We start from the raw sequence: 20,930 nt of genomic DNA, 5'->3' as shown, positions 1-20,930 counted from the left end.
CTCGGCCCCCGATATTTTTATTCTATTCTAGTTATTATAGTGAGGTCCACGTTATAATAGCAGTGTTTGATTAGCAATTGTATTGCTATCCTTGTCTCCTTGTCTATCATTCAACAAAGCGAATAGCGGTATCTCTTTCTCGCTTTGCTCTGTTGCCAAATTGCTTTTCAACAATGTATAAATATAATTAATCAACAAATTATTTAATTTTGATTATGAAAATTCATTATTAAATCATTGAAAAATATAATTTTCTGCTTGATAAAATATAATTGATTATTTTAAACGAGAATGAACAGTTAATATCACATCAATAAACCGGTATCAGTTAAGCTGTGTTTTCGTAACGGGCAGAAGCAGAATCGATTGCAGCGCACCCAAGCGGGCAGAAACAGTAACATTCAAAGAACTAGTTCTTTGACATGAATTTTGCTTTATGTGTTATGGGTAATGAACTTTTTGGGTTGTCAAAAAGGTAATTCTAAAATGATTATTGGATATTTAATTCAATAAAGTGAATTATTGCTTTTTATAACTCAGATAACTTTTCCACAATTATTAGTTACTTCAATTATGCTAAATTCTATGCTTTATAGGCATGTCAATCAAAGAGTTAACTTTTCATTTCCTATGCTTGAAATTTGTAAAGGTGAATTATTTGAAGTAACTGATTGTATTTCATTATTAATAAGATATTATTTTATTAACTAGAAGCATTCCATTATTAATAATAATATATTATTATAATTATTTTATTAACTAGAATCAATTGCCTTCAGAGTCAATGCATGTTCTTAATCACATCGTGTATAGGTAGGCCTACCTACTATGAGTACCGTATTCAACTTCAAAGGCCTATTGAAGCTCTATCGAAAAAAAATTCAAATTAATAAATGAGTGCTTTACTTTTGGCATTTTTGGAATCTACGGGTTATATTACACCAAGAGAAATAAATATTGTAAACGTTTTTTAGGCAATTTTATTTTAGCAGTCCCCTTTTTGATCATTGGATAGGTACGGTCCCGGCTGATATACTTAAATAAGAATCATGAGGCCCATTGCCTGCCTAAATCAATATGCCTTTTCAGGCAAGATTCTATTAGGGACTCCTCACCAGTAAAAGCTATACGAATATTAAAAATTATTATAGATTACTGTAACGCATATGACATGTGTATTCAAACAGGCGAACTAATTCTAATAATTATTGTTGAGATAACTATATCTTGCTAGAATAAACAGGTTCTGTTATGGTACTTTAAATAACACATAGCCTATTTTAAAATGGATAAATATCTATTAATTATAGAAGGTAACTAGTACCCTTGTGATATTACAAAATGAAACATGATTAATTTCGACTTGTTCAATAAGGACTCTCTTGACAATGATATAATCAGAAACTGCATGCTCATGCTTATTTTGAATATTTTAGGGTAGGCCTACTGGTTATTTTCTATAATCAAACATTAAAGTTGCCCTATCAAAATTAATACTTTATTAGGGTATTAATTAGAACTAGAGTAGCCATTCAAACTCCTTATTTACTATAATGTTCTAAAAGCTTATTAATTTCAATCAAAACCTTGGAAATACAGCCTAGAAGGTAGAATTGAAAGTGATTATATTTGATGTGACTTGGAACATAATATTTTCAACTTTTGCTTGAGTTATTTTTCATATTGAAAGAATTATTACCCCTTTAATGCAGTACATAAGTACTATTACTTAATTCTTAATGCAATACATAATTGTGATACTCTATTTTATATCCAATTCAAGTCTATTTAACTACACGTTACCTCTAGCATTTGCTAGTCAGCAATGTTGAATAATTTTATTATTTCCAATAAATTAGAAGCCATACAGAACCAATAAAGTTGTTAATAAGAGTTCGATTCTGTTGGGTTGAATATAGTTTTAAAAATCCCTCAAGTATAAACCATCAAAACTCATTTTATTAGCTTCATGTAACTTGCTGTTTTCTTCAAAACTACCTGAATTGAAGCAGTTAGCAGGAGCGATCAGAAAAAGAAGATATTATTATGAATAACATAGAATAAACACACCAAGATGTACTGAAAAAATGAATATATTTCTTAGATTAGTCCATCTCTTTCTTCTGTAGGCTACTACATCATACATGAATCATATCCATGGAATATTATTCATAGTTGATTTTCTTTGTCATCCTCTACTTCTGGCTGGTACACCACTAGGCCTGAAATCAAAAAGTTATTGATAATTATTTATTATTCATTATAAAAAAAACTTTGCAAAGTGAATTCTGAAATTGATTGTTTGTAATCTGTATAAGTTTTTAATTATATTTCTTGGGAAGAAACCCCCCAATAATGACAAAGTAATATTATATGAGAAATTCCAATAAACCAACAATCAGTTGAATTATTATTAGCATCAATCTGTAAGTTGTGTAATTCTGAATGATTGATTGAATAAATAAATAAATCTCCATGCAGGAATTGGGATTAATCAGTGTGCCCCAAGGTCAAAAGAACTTGTTGGTGAACAACATATTTTTGGATACCATGAACAATTCATTTATTTCTGTGGTCAGTAGGCCTACTTCTCGACCGTAAGGTTTACTAAACTCTTCCAAAATGTACTGCATAAAGTGATTATTAGTTCTACATTCAGAGAAACAAGTTTAATGAAACAAATGGGAATAATCAATAAATTAATTGCTTAATCTGAAATGATGATTATCTACAACATTATAAGTAGAACTAAATGATTTGAAAATAAATACCAAACTGTAAATACATAAATCTCTCAAAATAATGCAGGTATTTCATCCATGAATTCAATCATAAATTTTAAAAGTTGGAATCACTGTCATTAAAGCTATTATTCAGTGTTTTCTACCAGCATTTGCTGAGTGAATTTTTGAAGTCATCTATTCATAGTTCTAATGTATGGTCATTCATAAAGTTCAACATTCACTGAATATCAAGATGGACATTTGAGAAGATTGTTTTAAAAACAATGTATTCACTTATCATTCAGGGAATAGAGCTGTTCATAATATTTGGGATTCCTTCCATAAAGAAATTTATGTAACAAAATCTAATAATGTGATAACATTTTAACATCAAATTATTGATTTAATGTTATCACATTATTAGATTCTTTTACATAAATTATTTCTTTATGGAAGGAATCCCAAATACTATTAACAGCTCTATTCCCTGAATGATAAGTGAATAAATTGTTTTCAAACACTCTTCTCAACTGTCCATCTTGATCTCATGTGGTTTCATGTAGTTTCGAAATATTGTATACTGTAAGCTATTAATGATTTCAAAATTCAGTCAGTTTTTCAATTATTTTAGTCACATACCATAGTTAAACTTTTTGAAAAAATGGGAAACTGTATAAAATGACATCGCCTATATAAATTTTAAAAAATGAGTGGAATTTTATCTTACCTAACTAACTTATTCTAACTATGGGTTCCAAAGAATTTTTCCATCCTGGTCAACAAAAAATAATTCATATGCATTTCCTTTTGAGCACATTCTCTTCAATATTTTGTTTGTGAATAGTACCTGAAAAAAGAAACATATATAATCTATCAACATATATCCATTTTGGAGATAAAGTGAAGTTAATCATCAATGACAATACATAGTTTGGACTTTGAATAAATTAGAAGTGAACTGGGCCTCAATAAACTATTTACATTAGATAGACTATACATACTATAAGTATATAGCCTACTTACATTCATAGCACATAAAAGAAAACACTTTAAAGTTTTATGATATGAATTAAAACAGGAGACACACGACATAGATAGATTAAAAACACTGAAAAACTTACATTACACTCTCTGCTCGGTCGAGAAAAGGGACACAGTTCCTTGAATATTTCCGATTATAATGTAAGTTTTTCAGTGTCTTTAATCCATCTATGTATGAGTCTCCTGTTTTAATTTATACTATTTACATTGATATACCTGGCATCACGCAATATATCGATCAATAGAGCATGAATAAGTTTTTCAAATACATTACTATTTTATTTTTAAATGAGTTTGGTAGCAATGGTCAACCAGAAAAATAGTACCTATTTTATCTTTTTTTCAATGGCAGTCTTTCAATATTCAATTACACTGACTCTGATCAAGTTATTTCTATAACAATCTATGTAGTTTTGTTTCCAAGTGAATTTGAATTAATTAAAAGGAGATTAATTCATAGATAGGTACCAAAGACAAAGTAAATGTTCTAATAGTCAGGTTAGTTTTGTTATGGTATTGATAAACTATGAGTTTACAATATTTTGAGGTGCAACAAGGATAATGGAAGTTTAGGACTTAGAATGTAATGAAATACTTCAAAGTCAAATGATGATGTTATTTTCAATAAATCTGTTTGTGAAAACTATATTAGCTGCATTATAAAAAATGTATTTTGTGATTAGGCCAACTCAATGAAAGTGTAAAAGATTGTTAGCATGAAATGCAATCTTATCTTATCATGAAATGCAAAATGTTATCTTGGTTGAATAATGTTTTGAATCTGATCATTTAATGTTAATCTAATCAATCAAGCTTGAATGAGTTTAAATTTAGATAGTTGATTAGATTTCTCTCTTTCTTGTAATAATTCTCTACCATAAACAAACTGGCTAGTCTAGGCTTTACATTATCGTTAAATACTACAAATTATACTTTAAATAAATAAATAAACTTTTGTCAACTTCTAACTTCTTGAAAAATGAAAAAGATAGCAATTTAGACCTAGAGACTAGGTTATTGAAGATCTACTACAGTAGGCTACCTGAATAAAAATTGTAAACATGCAGGTAGGCTACTTATAAAAATTATATCGAATTGTGTACGGTAAATCTAGCTTACTTTATTATGAGAAATTTAAGTCTACTTACTTGAATCCTCTATCACATCAGCAATTTTTAATCATATTCTATTTTTCAAATAGGTAATTCGTTGTGCAGGTCTGGAAAGTACAAAACTTTGAACTGTCGCATCAAATTTATAACGAATTTTACGCCATTCTGTTGTAAATCCATTTTCAATTTCTCTTGTAAAAATTATAAGAATAAAGAAACCAATAGAAATATTTTATACCTCAATTTTCTACTGCAAATTAATTTTACAGTTTAATAATAGCAATCCGAAATCTGATAACCAACAGCAAAATGATATCAAAACAAACCATCCAACAATTAAAGATTGAGGTTAAAAAGAACATGGCGTCTGATCCGGAGAAAGATTATTCTGCCGGTGTCACGTGATCAGAGCAGAAAAATGAATTCGAAGCTGTCTGTTCCCGTCGACAGAAACCCGAAATTAGTTCTTTTTCGACAAAACGGTTCACGAGCAGTGATCGGTCGAAGCAAAATAGCATTGTGTTGATAGGCCTTTAACTGAACGTCAAAATGAACGACAGTTCGTCTCTGATTTGAACAGTTCTTTTTTTCTGCTCAACTTTCTGCCGATGGATGAACACTCCCATAAGAACCAATGTTAATTTAAAGTGAATTCTGTCGTCTGCCCGTTACGAAAACACACCTTTACCCTCCATAGCAGGGTACATAGCAGGTTACCCTCCATAGCATTGACAAGACAGAGGATCGGCAACGTTGTTCTCCTATCTTTCTCTACTGCCATTATAACATGGACCTCACTATAGTTATCATGGTAAGGTGATGGCAGTGTTTCATTAACATGGATGTTGCTATCCTTGTCTATCATCCGACAAAGCAGTTAGCGCTATCTGTGCCTTTTCTAGATCTGAAACGTTGCCAGTGGTTGTTATCAATCATAACAGAAAAGTCAGTAATTATTTTATTCTATTCTAGTAAATTATAGTGAGGTCCACGTTATAACGGCAGTGTTTTAACATTGGTGTTGCTATCCTTGTCTACTTGAGAATTAATATTTCATTCTATTCTGGAATGGTAACTGATGGTCTCCTCAATAAATCTACAAATAGAAATAAATTGGTTGGTTTGTTCAAATGCTAATTAATGATTAATTATTATCTCGTATAATAATAGAGCTCCAATCCAAAACCTGCTAAGTCAATTTTTTCCTATTTCTGTCTTTCAGGTTATATCTCATCAAAACATATAACTTTATCATTTGCTAGTGTGTTTCTTGCCAAAACCTGCTTCTTAAAGCTGTAATAACCATTCAAATATTAATTTTTTTCCAAAACCTGTCAAGTTAACTGGTTGTTTTTTCCAATCCATGCCATGTTTCTGCGCATGCGCAGTTTTGTTTTTACAAAAAATGGTTAGATAAATTGAATAACAACTTCAAGAATAATACATATTAGTCTTCTAATGATGAATTTACTTCCAGCGAGAATTCATTGGCACAGAGCATACAGTGATTCAGCAACAGTTTTTCCCAATTTGCCAACAAATTATGTTTTTGATTTAGCAGGTTTTGGAATGGAGCTCTTCTAACTTACTATACTCTATTATTCACTTTTTGTGTAGTTGAGAAGTTGATATTGTGGTAATTATTCATATTGAATGAAAAAGACTAAGAAATTGTCAAAAACCACAGATTTATTGATACTTAGAAAGACCGGTTTCGGTTATTACACCATTGATTTTCTCTATAACTCTATTATTCCTTAATAAATATTACCAACTCTGGTGTGGTGAACAGTAACAAAATTAAAATTAAACTCGTTATAAAAGCTGGATGAATGAATTATTCTGTTGCATTAAATTATTCTTTTTCAGTATATGAGTTCTTTGAATTTTGCATAATGTCTATTACAGACAGGAAAAAGAAGCGTGCAAAGGAAGGCCAGAATTCTCTGCTGAAACAACTGCCAACAGTTGAGGAACAACACCTTTTGCACAATCTATTCCTGACCACCCTTGATCCCGGTGACATCACAATGGACAAGAGGATACTGCCTCCTCGTAAGGTGTGGATGTCCAAAACAAAAAAGGCCAACGTCATATTTTCCCATCCAGAAGTAAGTGTGACCAAAAAGTAAAGAAAACTACTTCTTCTGTTGTAAGACTATCACGACAACTATTTTATCCTTCATTTAATTTATCTGATAAATAATTGTCACATTACATCACATTTGATTATTACCGTAGAGAAACAATAGCATAAGTAGATATCCCATGGTATAGGGCGTTTATGTCGCAACTTTTACTGTTATCTCAAGCCGATAGTTCATGTAATTCTTTCCCGTGAAGCTGTGTGACTCTGGTAGTCTCTCATATTGTGCCGTTCATACACTCTCACCCAAACAAAACAGTAAGAATCGACAATAATCAACAGTAATCGGCTTGAGATAACAGTAGAAGTTGCGACATAAACGCCCTATACCATGGGATATCTACTTACGCTATTGTTTCTCTATGGTATTACTCATTTGACTGGTGACTTGTTACCAGGCCACCAGAATGTCAATTACAAAATCTAGTCACAGAATATCTATTTCTAACTTGAACTAAAATACAACAAACATGTCACATAAGCAAATCAACTGTCATTATAATCTCTATTTATAAAAATGAATTTCTGTTTGTGTGTTAGTTTGTTTGTTCCCTATAGACTCGAAAACTACTTGACAGAACAACATGAAACTTTGGGAATATGTTTTGTGAATATTGGGGATGGTTTCTGACCAGAAATTTCAATAGGGGGGCTAATAATAATTATATATTAATCCATTTTACAGACCTATGTTTTCGAAATATTGTCGGCCGAAAGGCTAATGTAGAACGGGAAGATCATCATGATTCAAGATAATGTTGTGATAACATCACAGAATAAATACAGAATGGAAACTGTCAATCAAACGCCTATCTAACCAATGCTTTTTACATGGCACAAATACTAGACACGTCACGTGACCTTAGGAAGTTCTAATCCTGGTCCTCTGATTGGCTCGCGGCAGTGAACGAGATCAATTGATCCGGATCAGTAAAGTGATCCGAACCTCCCATCAATACTATTACAATGCGGAACTTCCTAACAAGATACAGTCTTTGAGTCCTGAATGTCACCTGCACGGAAACCAACTCATACAGTATATTCTTTCTCTTTTGATGTTCAACTTGAATATTTTTAAATTTGTTGTTTGTGTAATTTTCTTTTCTCTTCTATTTATATATTATAAAATATTTTTAATGTCCAATACAGGAATACCTTTAGGACATTCAATGTTAAAATTGTATTGATTTATTTATGTCATATTTTATTTATGTCATATTTTATTTATGTAATACAACATTAACACCTTATTATCAAGCTATCTATTAAGAGTATTTCTCCTTTACAGTACAGGAATCTTCATAACAAAGTATTCGGAGGCTTCCTGATGAGGGTAGCAGCGGAATTGGCGTTTGTCACGGTTTACATCCATTCGTAAGTAACTTTTTAATATTCGTAAAATTTATTATCATTTATTATAGGCCTAATATGAGAATGAATTCTCAATGTGATATTCATAGTAATTCATTCTCAGCTATCACCCAAAATTATAAGCTAATGCTCTTATCAGATTAGGCCACCAGGTTGGGTCACCAGTGGGGTGACCAGAGACGGGTTAAAGAAAGGAGACGGGGCCGCGCTACCTGTACACTGGGCTATTGTTCCAAAAAAGGTTCATCCTCCAACTCTCGACCATCACACTCTATTGTCCTCTGAATCCGCTTCATTACCCTCATTAGTGGCCGGAGTGGCCCGTCTACTTTCTTGAAGGCAGTTTTAGCTGGTAGGAACTCATCTATTACTTTCCACTTACATCTGTTACTTGTATTTTCTAAAATTTATTATTGAATCTAGATCAGTGATCAAGTTCTTGTTATTGAATTATTCCCAATGGTTCATTTGATGAAACTCAACTTGCTCACAAGCTGTATACAGACTGACTTGAGTTAGATACAATAATTCATGGTTACACACCACGTGCGCTATTCATCAGCTGATGATATGCGTATTATATATTTATTTGTATGAATATGATAAATCATATAATCGAATATATGTATAATATTATAATACAGCATCAGCTTATGGAAAGCGTACGGCGTGTGTCGTGCTCATCTATTTATTCTCATCATGTACACTGAATATAATAGGAGGTAAGGATAAGTATAAAAGGACGTATTAGGACGTATCCACCAATTCATTCCTCGGAGTTAAATCCTTAACAATAGACCTCAAAAATGTCGAAATTCAATAACAATAGGCGACCACTGAAGGGTCACTAGAACTTCTACCTGTTCATCCATTGTTTTCGGCGGCCCATCTTCTTTCTTTTACCCCCAGAGACCCACCAGTGGTGGCCGTGTTTTAAGCAAGGTCGGTCAACATTGTGGCACCAGGATTGCTGGCCGAGCTGGAGCCCCGAGTAAGACACCAGCCGGCCTTTACATAGTAAACAAGTAAACAATGCTATACTACTACTTTGGAATAATACATATTATTTTGAAACTAGAGACTATTCAACTACAAATAGAATATTGAAATTTTCAGTTTATGAAGGAAATAATATCCTTTTATTCTTCGGATGACTTTCTATTCTACACTTTCCCATCAATTTGTACCGGGTGATTCAGTAAGGACTTGACAACTTTGAAAATACATATAAATCTTATTAAACAAGGTACAGAGCTGATTTTGGTGTTGTTTTAAAGGAAAACACTCCAAGTTTTGACTCGCGTAGTCCGCTAGTGCCTGGTCTTGCTGCACAAACGCTACCGGCAGGTGCGTCAAAGATGGCTGCCTTTACTGGATCCGAGCATGCTAGCTGTATGTTTTGGTATGAAGAATTATTTATTTATTCATATGGTTTTTATTAGCAGAGAGATCCTTTCGGATGTTCTGCCTTGCCGTATTACCCAATGTCATTTCCTATTAACTTTCAAGTTTATAGGTTATATATTGGTTTGAAGAATCGAAGTCTGCGACAACAGTTCAGCGTAATTTTCGTACCAAGTACACTTAAGATCCTCATAGTAGGCCTACAATTTATGAGTGGCACAAATGTTTTGTAGAAACAGAGTGTCCAGTAAAACATACAAGATCCTCAGGTCGTCCAAGCACATCTGACGAAGTCGTTGAGCAAGTGAGACAAAGTTTTGTCAATCGACCCTCGTTCTCCAAACCTAACACCGCTGGATTTTTTCTTGTGGGGTTTCAAATTCAAATTTTATTCAATCCAATTCACAATATTTACAAATTATGAGAAAAAAATCATACAGCTTAACAATATTAGAGTAATAAGTTGTATTATAAAGTATATTAAAGTCTAATTTATTAAACAATAACTTCAGACAAGAATTCGAACATGCTAAATCAGGACTAATTTGTTAATTTGGATAGAAAAATACTGCTTGCTGAGAGTACAAAACTCTAAGTCTGCGAGCAGGAATGAAAAGATATGGTGTACGTACCTTTTTGCCAGCCACTCTACCTGAACATGGAGCAAGGATTTGCGGTGCTGTTGAGCAAGTTACACTAGTGCGAGTCTGGGAAGAAATCGACTATCAATGGGATGTCTGCAGGATAACCAACGGAAGTCACATAGAAGATCTTTAGTTTAAGGTAAAACAACTTGGAGTGTTGAAACAACACCAAAACGAGCTCTGTACCTTGCTTAATAAGATTTAATATCGGGGACCGAGCTTCGCTCTGGAGTACAAAAGCATAAAAAATTTATTACGAAAGAAGAAATTATAATAACATTCATAGTTCATACAGAAACATTCTATCTAATCACAGTAAATTGAGATTAATTCCCAGAGGAATGCAAAAATTTACCCTCACAAAGGCCCAGTTGCACAAAAGCCGGTTGAATTATAATCCTGATTATCTTCACGTGAACCAAATCAGAGAAGACCATTTCAAAAAGATTGATCTGCTGGAATTAATCAGGATTGAAAATAACTCAGCTTTTTTGCAACCGGCACTAAGTACCTGATTGAATGATTACTGAAGCTCAACAGCTGAGACATAATTTTGACACAGTCCCACACACATGAACTCGCTCACTCACTTCCATCACCAACAGACGACGAAATAATTATTATCAGCTGTTTTTCCAAGGATGAATAATAATTATCCTTTTAATGTTCTTCAGCTAGTTTTCCCAGGGATGGGACCTAGTTCAATCGAATCTTTATATTATAAACCTACTATGTTCTGAATTTCGCGAGAATCTTTAGAACCGAATCGTTAGAACCGAGATCCGGTGAAATACAAACATATAAACATCTAAACATATAAACAGATGTTGCTCGTTTAATAGTATAGGATATGAATTTTCAAAGTTGTAAAGTCCTTTAAGAATCACCCGGTATTTTGATTTATTTTGTGTTGAATTGAATAACATTATTGATTGATTGAACTGTGATTGAATTCCACAAGAACCAATCAGAGAAGCCTTTAAAAAAGTATTCTCTGGTTGGTTCTCGTAGCATTTAATCATGATTAAAATTCAACAGGATTTTTTGCAACCGGGCCTAACATTGAGTTACAGCTATTTCTCAAAATTATAACAATTTAATTTAGTTCAAACTAGACTATTTTGATTGCTAATCGACATTTTGTTGTGGTTCTCAGCAAGCAGGTGTGTCCGAAAATGGTATGCTGTGGTGGTATTTCATTCCACAGTCCTGTAGATGTTGGCTCACTTGTGTCCATGACTAGTCAGGTGAGCGCTTCTTCAAATATATTATTTTATAATTTTGGCCTTTTTCCCTAGTAAATTGATATTTTTTATAGTTTTTCCTTTTCTTCCTTAAAGTAAATTGAGTTCATGACAAACCAAAAGAGTTTTTCAACTAAAACGATTTTTTATAAATGAGTACATGTTTATTCCTCTTCTTTGAAAGTAAATAATGTTCATAACCAAAAAAGAATCATGTTGTGCATTTTTATAAAACTTTAATAACTATTTTTAAAACAAACCTTTTTCTAACAACATATACGTTATTCGTATATTGAACTCGGTAATCACTGACTCATAGCTTGATTCATCCCACTTCCATTCATTTTTACTGTCAGCCATCTTCATTCATTCATTCATTCATGAATATTAATTCTAAATCTAAATGGGAGTGAAGTATCATTATGTTTTAGGATTGAAATATAAGGAAGTTTGTATAGTAATTATGATTGAATGAGATAAGTGGATTTCCTTCTTTTGACTTGATGCTCGAGTTGTTAGTTTGTGGGTTTTTTTATGTTCGATAACTTTCGAACTCTTTCATTAATCAACATTTTAGAAATCTTTGAACCATTAAACATATCAAGTATGTTGGCCAACGAAATTGATCAAAATTCGTCATCCATTTTGAGGATAGAATAGCATTGTAAGCGCATCAGTAACATTTGTAGTCAAGGTCTATAAAATAATACCTTATAAATACCAAAGTTTTTATAGACCTTGTTGTAGTAATTCAATATTACAAATTACAATTGAACTGTCAGCTGAATTCACATGCATGCAACATGATGCATGCAACTAAATGCAGCTTGAACTATTTCTATCAACTTTCCATTCCTTCAATAGAACAGCTGGCAGATTATCAGTGGCATATTGAACTGTAGTTCTATAGCCCAGGGGTCTCGCTAAAAGATTTAACAGTAAGGCCGGTTGCAAACGAACCACAATCGCATGTGGGATGTGGGAGCTACTATTTTCCTTCTGTGGTACCACAAACGCAGCGCATATGAAATGCATTGGCAGGCATGGCAGTGGCACTGATACTTCCACATGGCGTTGCGCGCTGTGGTAGCGATTATTTTCCTTGCGATTGTGGTACCACTGGTTTGAGCACTACGCTTCCCCTAGCTTCTGTACCACAATCGCAGTCGCTGTGACTTTGAAAACAGCTGTATGATACAAACATCTGAAAACTGTTGTACTAATGCGCGTTTTCTCGATAGGCCGGTTGCAGACGAACCACTATCGCATGTGGGATGTGGGACCGACATACCACAGAACAATACGCAGAGAGACTTTCACACTACATTTGAGAAAACGCTCATTAGTGCGATTTTGGTACGGAAGCTAGGGGAAGCGTAGTGCTCAAACCAGTGGTACCACAATCGCAAGGAAAATAATCGCTACCACAGCGCGCAACGCCATGTGGAAGTATCAGTGCCACTGCCATGCCTGCCAATACATTTCATATGCACTGCTTTGTGGTAGGTACCATAGAAGGAAAATAGTAGCTCCCATATCCCACATACGATGGTGGTTATTCTACAACCGGCTTAGGCGTATTGTTCTGTGGTCCTACATCCCACATGCGATAGTGGTTCGTCTGCAACCAGCCTAACGCTGCAAGCTCCAAGTAGTAATAATAATATCGTGACCTGGCTGGCTCAGGTCTGATCAGAGGTTCACCTGATAAATTTCAGGGCCTCTGATGACTGCTTTGAGGCTGCCGGGAACGTCTTAAGGTTTCCATCCGAAACACTGGTGTGGCCCGAGAAAAATATCTTGCTCGGGCCGGGATTCGAACCCGGGTCTCTGAATTATAAAACCAGCATTCAATGCACTCGACTACGGCCACTCCTAAAAGAAAAAGTAGTAGTTTTCTCCAGTAGAAAAGCAGTTTTGATGTTGATATCAATATCATCTATATCCTTTATTCTTTATTGATTGATATAATAAGTATACATCATATAAATGATAGGGAGAGGAAAAATAAGGTAACCTTGTGCTATTCCTCTCCCCAATTTAGATATGGTTACACATAGTCCGAAATAGGTTAAGTCTTGTAGCTCTTCACTTCGCAAAATTTTCAGACCACTAATATGTTCACAAAGTAAATTTTCAAATTTAGATGCTTCAAAACAAAAAATAGAACAGATATTTCACATTATTATCACTTGAATAGAGAAGATTCGTATATTAAAGAAATAATTTTGGAAAAGAACCGAATAAACAAACTTAATTCATGCTCTGATTCATCCAGTATCAAGTTGACTAGTACACTAAAGCACTGTTTGGATTGCAGATAGTGTACACTGAGAAGAACTATGCTCAGGTAACAGTTTATGCCACTGTTCTGGATCCATTCACCACAAAGCAGACCACTACAAATGTATTCAATTTCACTTACAAGTCCGGCGATGCAATGGATGAAGTCGTTCCAGAATCATACTGTGGTAGGTTTGGTGTCAAATTTATAATATTTTATAAATATCTATAACCTTCTAAGACCGCTTTGATCGCTGCCCGCTCAGCGGTCTGCGGACAGATATCTTGGGTATATATTTATAAATATCCTTGTTGACCGAGCGAAGTGAAGTCTAAGATTCAAGGCGACGGTTTGGCATTTCTCTTAATTGACCGAGCGAAGTAGGGTCTAAGATTCAAGTCGACGGTTTGGAATTTCTCTTAATGTTTAAATGTTTATATGTTGCGCATTTACGGCGAAACGCGGTAATAGATTTTCATGAAATTGACAGGTATGTTCCTTTTTTAATTGCACGTCGACGTATATACAAGGTTTTTGGAAATTTTTCATTTCAAGGATAATATAAATGGAAAAAGAAGCCTCCTTCATACGCCAATATTAGAGTAAAAATCAGACTATAGAATTATTCATCATAAATCAGCTGACAAGTGATTACACAGATGTGTGGAGAAGCCAGTCTATTGCTGTATTTCTATAAGGTCTATAGTTTCAATCAGGTACTTGTGGATGAGAATACTGCGTGAGGTCCACTTTATAATGGCAGTGGATAAAGATAGAAGAATAGCGATGCCGATTCTCTGCATTAATTAATTATATTTCTACACCGTCAAAAACATAATTGGCATCGTTGTGGATCTAGAAAAGGGTAGTACCACCGGATTTGTCGAATGATAGACAAGGATAGCAAAACCAAAGTTGAAAAAATACTGTCATTATAACGTGGACCTCACTATAGGCCTACACTGCGACGTTGCAATATCGTAGGCCGGGGCCTTGTATTAGAGGTGGCTATGGTTTTGTACATGTTCATTCCTCTTCTTTGAAAGTAAATTAAATTCATAACCGAAAAAGAATCATGTTGTGCACTCTTTTATGAAACTTTAATAACTCTACTTTTAAACAAACCTTGTTTCTAACCTTAGACCAGTTATAGAATAGACACGCTGGGAAGTCTAGCCTCTGAAGTCTACTGCCACAAACAAAGTCTACTGCCACTGTTTAAACAAACCTTGTTTCTAACCTTAGACCAGTTATAGAATAGACACGCTGGGAAGTCTAGCCTCTGAAGTCTACTGCCACAAACAAAGTCTACTGCCACTGTTTAAACAAACCTTGTTTCTAACCTTAGACCAGTTATAGAATAGACACGCTGGGAAGTCTAGCCTCTGAAGTCTACTGCCATATCGCTCCATCGTGACGTCAGCATCGGATAGAAAACTTTTCTGCAGAGTTTGTTTACATTGTTTTCCATAGCTGATTGTGTTTATTTCAGATGGAAGTAAATTACTATTTATGAAAATGGTAAACTCCCGCTGAAATAGAAAACAATGTAAACAAACTCTACAGAAGTTTTCTATCCGATGCTGACGTCACGATGGGGTGATATGGTAGTAGATGTTGGCTTCATCGACTTTCAGTATGAATATACAATGGGCCGTGTCTATTCTATAACTGGTCTAAGTTTCTAACAACAGTAGACGTTATTCGTATATTGAACTCTGTAATCACTAATCACTGACTAATAGCTTGATTCATCCCACTTCTATTCATTTTCACCGTCAGCCATCTTCATTCATTCATTCATGAATCTTAATTCTAAATCGAATTGGGAGTAAGTATAATATGTTTTAAGATTGAAATATAAGGAAGTTTGTATTAGTAATATGGTTGAACGAGAGTAGTCGAGTTCCTTCTCTTGACTTGATGCTCGAGTTGTTAGTTTGTGGGTTTTTTTATGTTCGATAACTTTCGAACTCTTTCATTAATCAACATTTTAGAAATCTTTGAACCATTAAACATATCAAGTATGTTGGCCAACGAAATTGATCAAAATTCGTCATCCATTTTGAGGATAGGATAACATTGTAAGCGCATCAGTAACATTTGTAGTCAAGGTCTAAAAAATAATACCTTATAAATACCAAAGTTTTTATAGACCTTGTTGTAGTAATTCAATATTACAAATTACAATTGAACTGTCAGCTGATTTCACATGCAATGATGCATGCAACTAAATGCAGCTTGAACTATTTCTATCAACTTTCCATTCCTTCAATAGAACAGCTGGCAGATTATCAGTGGCATATTGAACTGTAGTTCTATAGCCCAGGCAAAGACCATAGAGATGCATCTCTTCAAGGTCTTTGAGCCCAGGGGTCTCGCTAAAAGATTTAACAGTAAGGCCGGTTGCAAACGAACCACAATCGCATGTGGGAGTGGGAGCTACTATTTTCCTTCTGTGGTAGCACAAACGCAGCGCATATGAAATGCATTGGCAGGCATGGCAGTGGCACTGATACTTCCACATGGCGTTGCGCGCTGTGGCAGCGATTATTTTCCTTGCGATTGTGGTACCACTGGTTTGAGCACTACGCTTTCCCTAGCCTCTGTACCACAATAGTAGTCGCTGTGACTTTAGAAACACCCGAGTATGATAAAAACATCTTATAAAAACACCCAAGTATGATACAAACATCTGAAAACGGTTGTACTAATGCGCGTTTTCTAGAATGTAGTGTGAAAGTCTTTCTGCGTTAGGCCGGTTGCAGACGAACCACTATCGCATGTGGGATGTGGGACCGACATACCACAGAACAATACGCAGAGAGACTTTCACACTACATTTGAGAAAACGCTCATTAGTGCGATTTTGGTACAGAAGCTAAGGGAAGCGTAGTGCTCAAACCAGTGGTACCACAATCGCAAGGAAAATAATCGCTACCACAGCGCGCAACGCCATGTGGAAGTATCAGTGCCACTGCCATGCCTGCCAATGCATTTCATATGCACTGCTTTGTGATAGGTACCACAGAAGGAAAATAGTAGCTCCCATATCCCACATACGATGGTGGTTATTCTACAACCGGCCTTTGTCGTATTGTTCTGTGGTATGTCGGTCCCACATCTCACATGCGATAGTGGTTCGTTTTCAACCGGCCTAACGCTGCAAGCTCCAAGTAGTAATAATAATATAGTGACCTGGCTGGCTCAGGTCTGATCAGAGGTTCACCTGATCAATTTCAGGGCCTCTGACATGACCTTACGACTGCTTTGAGTCTGTCGGGACCGACGTCTTAAGGTTTCCATCCGAAACACTGGTGTGGCCCGAGAAAAATATCTTGCTCGGGCCGGGATTCGAACCCGGGTCTCTGAATTATAAAGCCAGCATTCAATGCACTCGACTACGGTCACTCCTAAAAGAAAAAGTAGTAGTTTTCTCCAGTAGAAAAGCAGTTTTGATGTTGATATCAATATCATCTATATCCTTTATTCTTTATTGATTGATATAATAAGTATACATCATATAAATGATAGGGAGAGGAAAAATAAGGTAACCTTGTGCTATTCCTCTCCCCAATTTAGATATGGTTACACATAGTCCGAAATAGGTTAAGTCTTGTAGCTCTTCACTTCGCAAAATTTTCAGACCACTAATATGTTCACAAAGTAAATTTTCAAATTTAGATGCTTCAAAACAAAAAATAGAACAGATATTTCACATTATTATCACTTGAATAGAGAAGATTCGTATATTAAAGAAATAATTTTGGAAAATAACCGAATAAACAAACTTAATTCATGCTCTGATTCATCCAGTATCAAGTTGACTTGTACACTAAAGCTCTGTTTGAATTGCAGATAGTGTACACTGAGAAGAACTATGCTCAGGTAACAGTTTATGCCACTGTTCTGGATCCATTCACCACGAAGCAGACCACTACAAATGTATTCAATTTCACTTACAAGTCTGGCGATGCAATGGATGAAGTCGTTCCAGAATCATACTGTGGTAGGTTTGGTGTCGAATTTATAATATTTCATAAATTAATATCTATAACCTTCTAAGACCGCTTTGATCGCTACCCGTGAATCGCTCTTTGTGTGTCCAGACCCCAATCGTTTGCAAAATGAAGATGGTAATCAACTCATTCTGTTCTGTTCTCACTGTTTTATAATTTCCTCGAAAGAGTCTTCATTAACATACATATTATCTCTGAATTTTCAACTTTATAACACTGCCTTTACAGATATTACCGGTATTTTTGTGTTATTAGGACTGTGCGACTTTGCGGACCTTGCGGAGCACGGGTTACCTGCTATTCTATAATAGTGGTATTGTCAACATCATCGTCATATTCTTTCAATTATGAAGAAATACCGCAACATCTCCTCCAATGCAATCAAATTAGAAAAGAGAATAGTGAAAAATAAAAAAATATATTCATAGAATAATGCTGGATTTCCACATTAAATCAATCAGTATCAGAGTAGGTGACTGTCAATAGACACGAATAGCAACACCAATCAAATACTGTCTTTATAACATGATTCTTTTATTGAATTGATTGATACAATAAGTACATCATTCAAATGATATGAAGTGAAAAAAGGTTACCTTGTGCTATTCCTCTCCTAAATTTAGATAAGGTTACACCATAGAGAAACAATAGCGTAAGTAGATATCCCATGGTATAGGACGTTTATGTCGCAATTTTTACTGTTATCTCAAGCCGATAGTCCACGTAGTTCTTTCCCGTGAAGCTGTGTGACGCTCGTAGTCTCTCATACTGTGCCGTTCATACACTCTCACCCCAAAAAAAAAACAGTAAAAATTGACAATCATCTACAGTAATCGGCTTGAGATAACAGTGAAAGTTGCAACATAAACGCCCTATCCCATGGGATATCTACTTACGCTATTGTTTCTCTATGGTTATAACTTCCAAAGGTTATTGCAAAATACTATCGATTTCTTAATATTAAAGCCTACGAATAACTTACTCAGTTCTCACTAACGTATTTGCTATAAAACTCTATAAATCATTTTCAAAGGCAACCTTCCACAAGTATTTCCAGCCCAGGTGATGAGGTGAGGTAAGGACATTTATGTTGAGGTGATTTTTGATATATGAATTCAAACTCGGCTTACATTCTAAATTCATATTCCTTATGGAGGGGAATAATCGGGAGAAATGGAGAACAGAACCTATCATGTATCCTTCTTGTATAATATATTTATTTATTTAGCGTATGGCATTTTTTGTCAAATTTTTAAAATTTCACACTTTTATAAGTGCACGTCGAGGTGTGAAATATACTGTTTTGCCAGGGGACTGGCTACAGTGAACTCGTTAGCCTCGCCCAGGTAGGCACGTCTCCCACACTCAAATATAATGTGGTGCACTGTCTGCTCTCACTCTTGTATCATAAATTATACTAACATGAAGAGCATTCATTCAAATTGAAAACTTCTATCATATTGATCTCTGATAAATATATACTGTACATTCAATTAATGCCGTAATCCAATTGGCACAACTCTCTTTTGTTACCTTGAGTGTATAAAAATAATGAAATATTTTTCAGTCTCTCAATCAATAGTAAGGTCCAGGTTATAATGGCAGTATTCGATTAACATTGATGTTGTTGCTATCATTGTCTATCATTCAACAAAGCAGATAGTGCTATCCTTTTCGAGCTCTGCAACATTGCCGGATCGTGTTTTAAGAATGTAGAAATATAATTAACCTACAAATTATTGTAATCTCAATTATGATATGTTATTATTTAATCATTGAAAAATATTTTTCTACATAAAATATAATTTATTATTTTAACTATTGTATTCTTATATAACTTTCAAGTAAAAAACACTCACATTCTTTGGTGTGGCGACCGTTTCGTGCTGGTGTTGCACATTCTCAAGCCAAACAGAAACTGTTTGAGCTTGGGAATGTGCAACACCAGCACGAAACGGTCGCCACACCAAAGAATGTGAATGCTTTTTTACTTGAACGTTATTATAAGAATGCAATAGTAATAATTCCAGTGAAAACAAGATGGATAACCAACAACGTATTATTTTAAACAATAATGAATAGTTATTATACATCAAATATACAGGTTTCAGCTATCCTCTATAAGAAGGCAGTTGTAAGGCAGAGAATCGGCAACGATGTTCTCTTAGCTTTCTTCACTTCCATTATAACGTGGCCCTCAGTACAATATTGTTCTCTACTCGAGTATTGAAAATATCTCTTCTTAAAATATTGTTACGTTTATTGAATGAAAAAGACTAAGAAATTGTCAAAAACCACAGATTTATTGATACTTAGAAAGACCGGTTTCGGTTATTACACCATTGTCCTCTATTACACCATGGGTCTTTCTAAGTATCAATAAATCTGTGGTTTTTGACAATTTCTTAGTCTTTTTCATTCAATATGAATAATTGCAACAATATCAACTTCTCAACTACACAAAAAGTTGTTACGTTTACTCCTTGTAATTGGACATTTATTTTCTCTATTTCCAGATGCAATGCGATTTTTGGATGGACGAAGACATTTCCAGGATTCTTTAGGATTAATTCATTAATTATAGTTATAACTATTCATCCTAAAATAACTAAAACTTGTTCATGATCTGAAAACGGCTTAGTCATTGACAGTATTAACATTATGCAAGGTGAGCCCAGCTCAAACCTGTCTTTAAATATAGCTTTGAAAACGCATTCTGCCTATCTAATAAGTTTCTTTTCGTTGTATGGTTTGTTAATTAATTTATAAACACTTATGAAATTTGGTTGCACAACTTGGAACTTTTTATAGCTTTGCACTTTTTGTGGGAATGTCATCAATAATCGTTGTATTTCTATTCATTACATCTAAGGTTAAGAGACGATAATTTGCGCATTATATGAAAAGTTTCAAATTTTAGTAAACTTTTTTATTTATTTAAA

The 20,930-nt window shown here is 34.4% G+C and overlaps 1 protein-coding gene and 1 long non-coding RNA gene across 3 annotated transcripts in view; one reads left to right on the top strand and one right to left on the bottom strand.

The window, feature by feature from the left end:
* Positions 1-20,930, top strand: part of LOC111059030 (acyl-coenzyme A thioesterase 9, mitochondrial) — a 39,599-nt gene extending 18,669 nt beyond the window's left edge. For both annotated transcript variants that reach the window (XM_039419630.1, XM_039419631.1), the window contains exons 7-11: positions 6,785-6,987; positions 8,311-8,396; positions 11,598-11,688; positions 14,006-14,156; positions 20,505-20,930. In XM_039419630.1, the coding sequence (XP_039275564.1) occupies positions 6,785-6,987; positions 8,311-8,396; positions 11,598-11,688; positions 14,006-14,156; positions 20,505-20,566 (593 nt within the window). In that variant the 3' untranslated portion in view covers positions 20,567-20,930. The remainder of the gene's footprint in view (positions 1-6,784; positions 6,988-8,310; positions 8,397-11,597; positions 11,689-14,005; positions 14,157-20,504) is intronic.
* Positions 2,175-5,097, bottom strand: LOC120349454. The gene is made up of 3 exons (XR_005570356.1): positions 4,913-5,097; positions 3,451-3,570; positions 2,175-2,222 (listed from the first exon to the last, which is right to left on the bottom strand). It is a non-coding gene; the product is annotated as an uncharacterized LOC120349454 (long non-coding RNA).

Source organism: Nilaparvata lugens, chromosome 1, assembly GCF_014356525.2.
Source record: "Nilaparvata lugens isolate BPH chromosome 1, ASM1435652v1, whole genome shotgun sequence".
NCBI classification, from domain to species: domain Eukaryota; kingdom Metazoa; phylum Arthropoda; class Insecta; order Hemiptera; family Delphacidae; genus Nilaparvata; species Nilaparvata lugens.
This window is presented reverse-complemented; position numbering and strand designations above follow the sequence as displayed.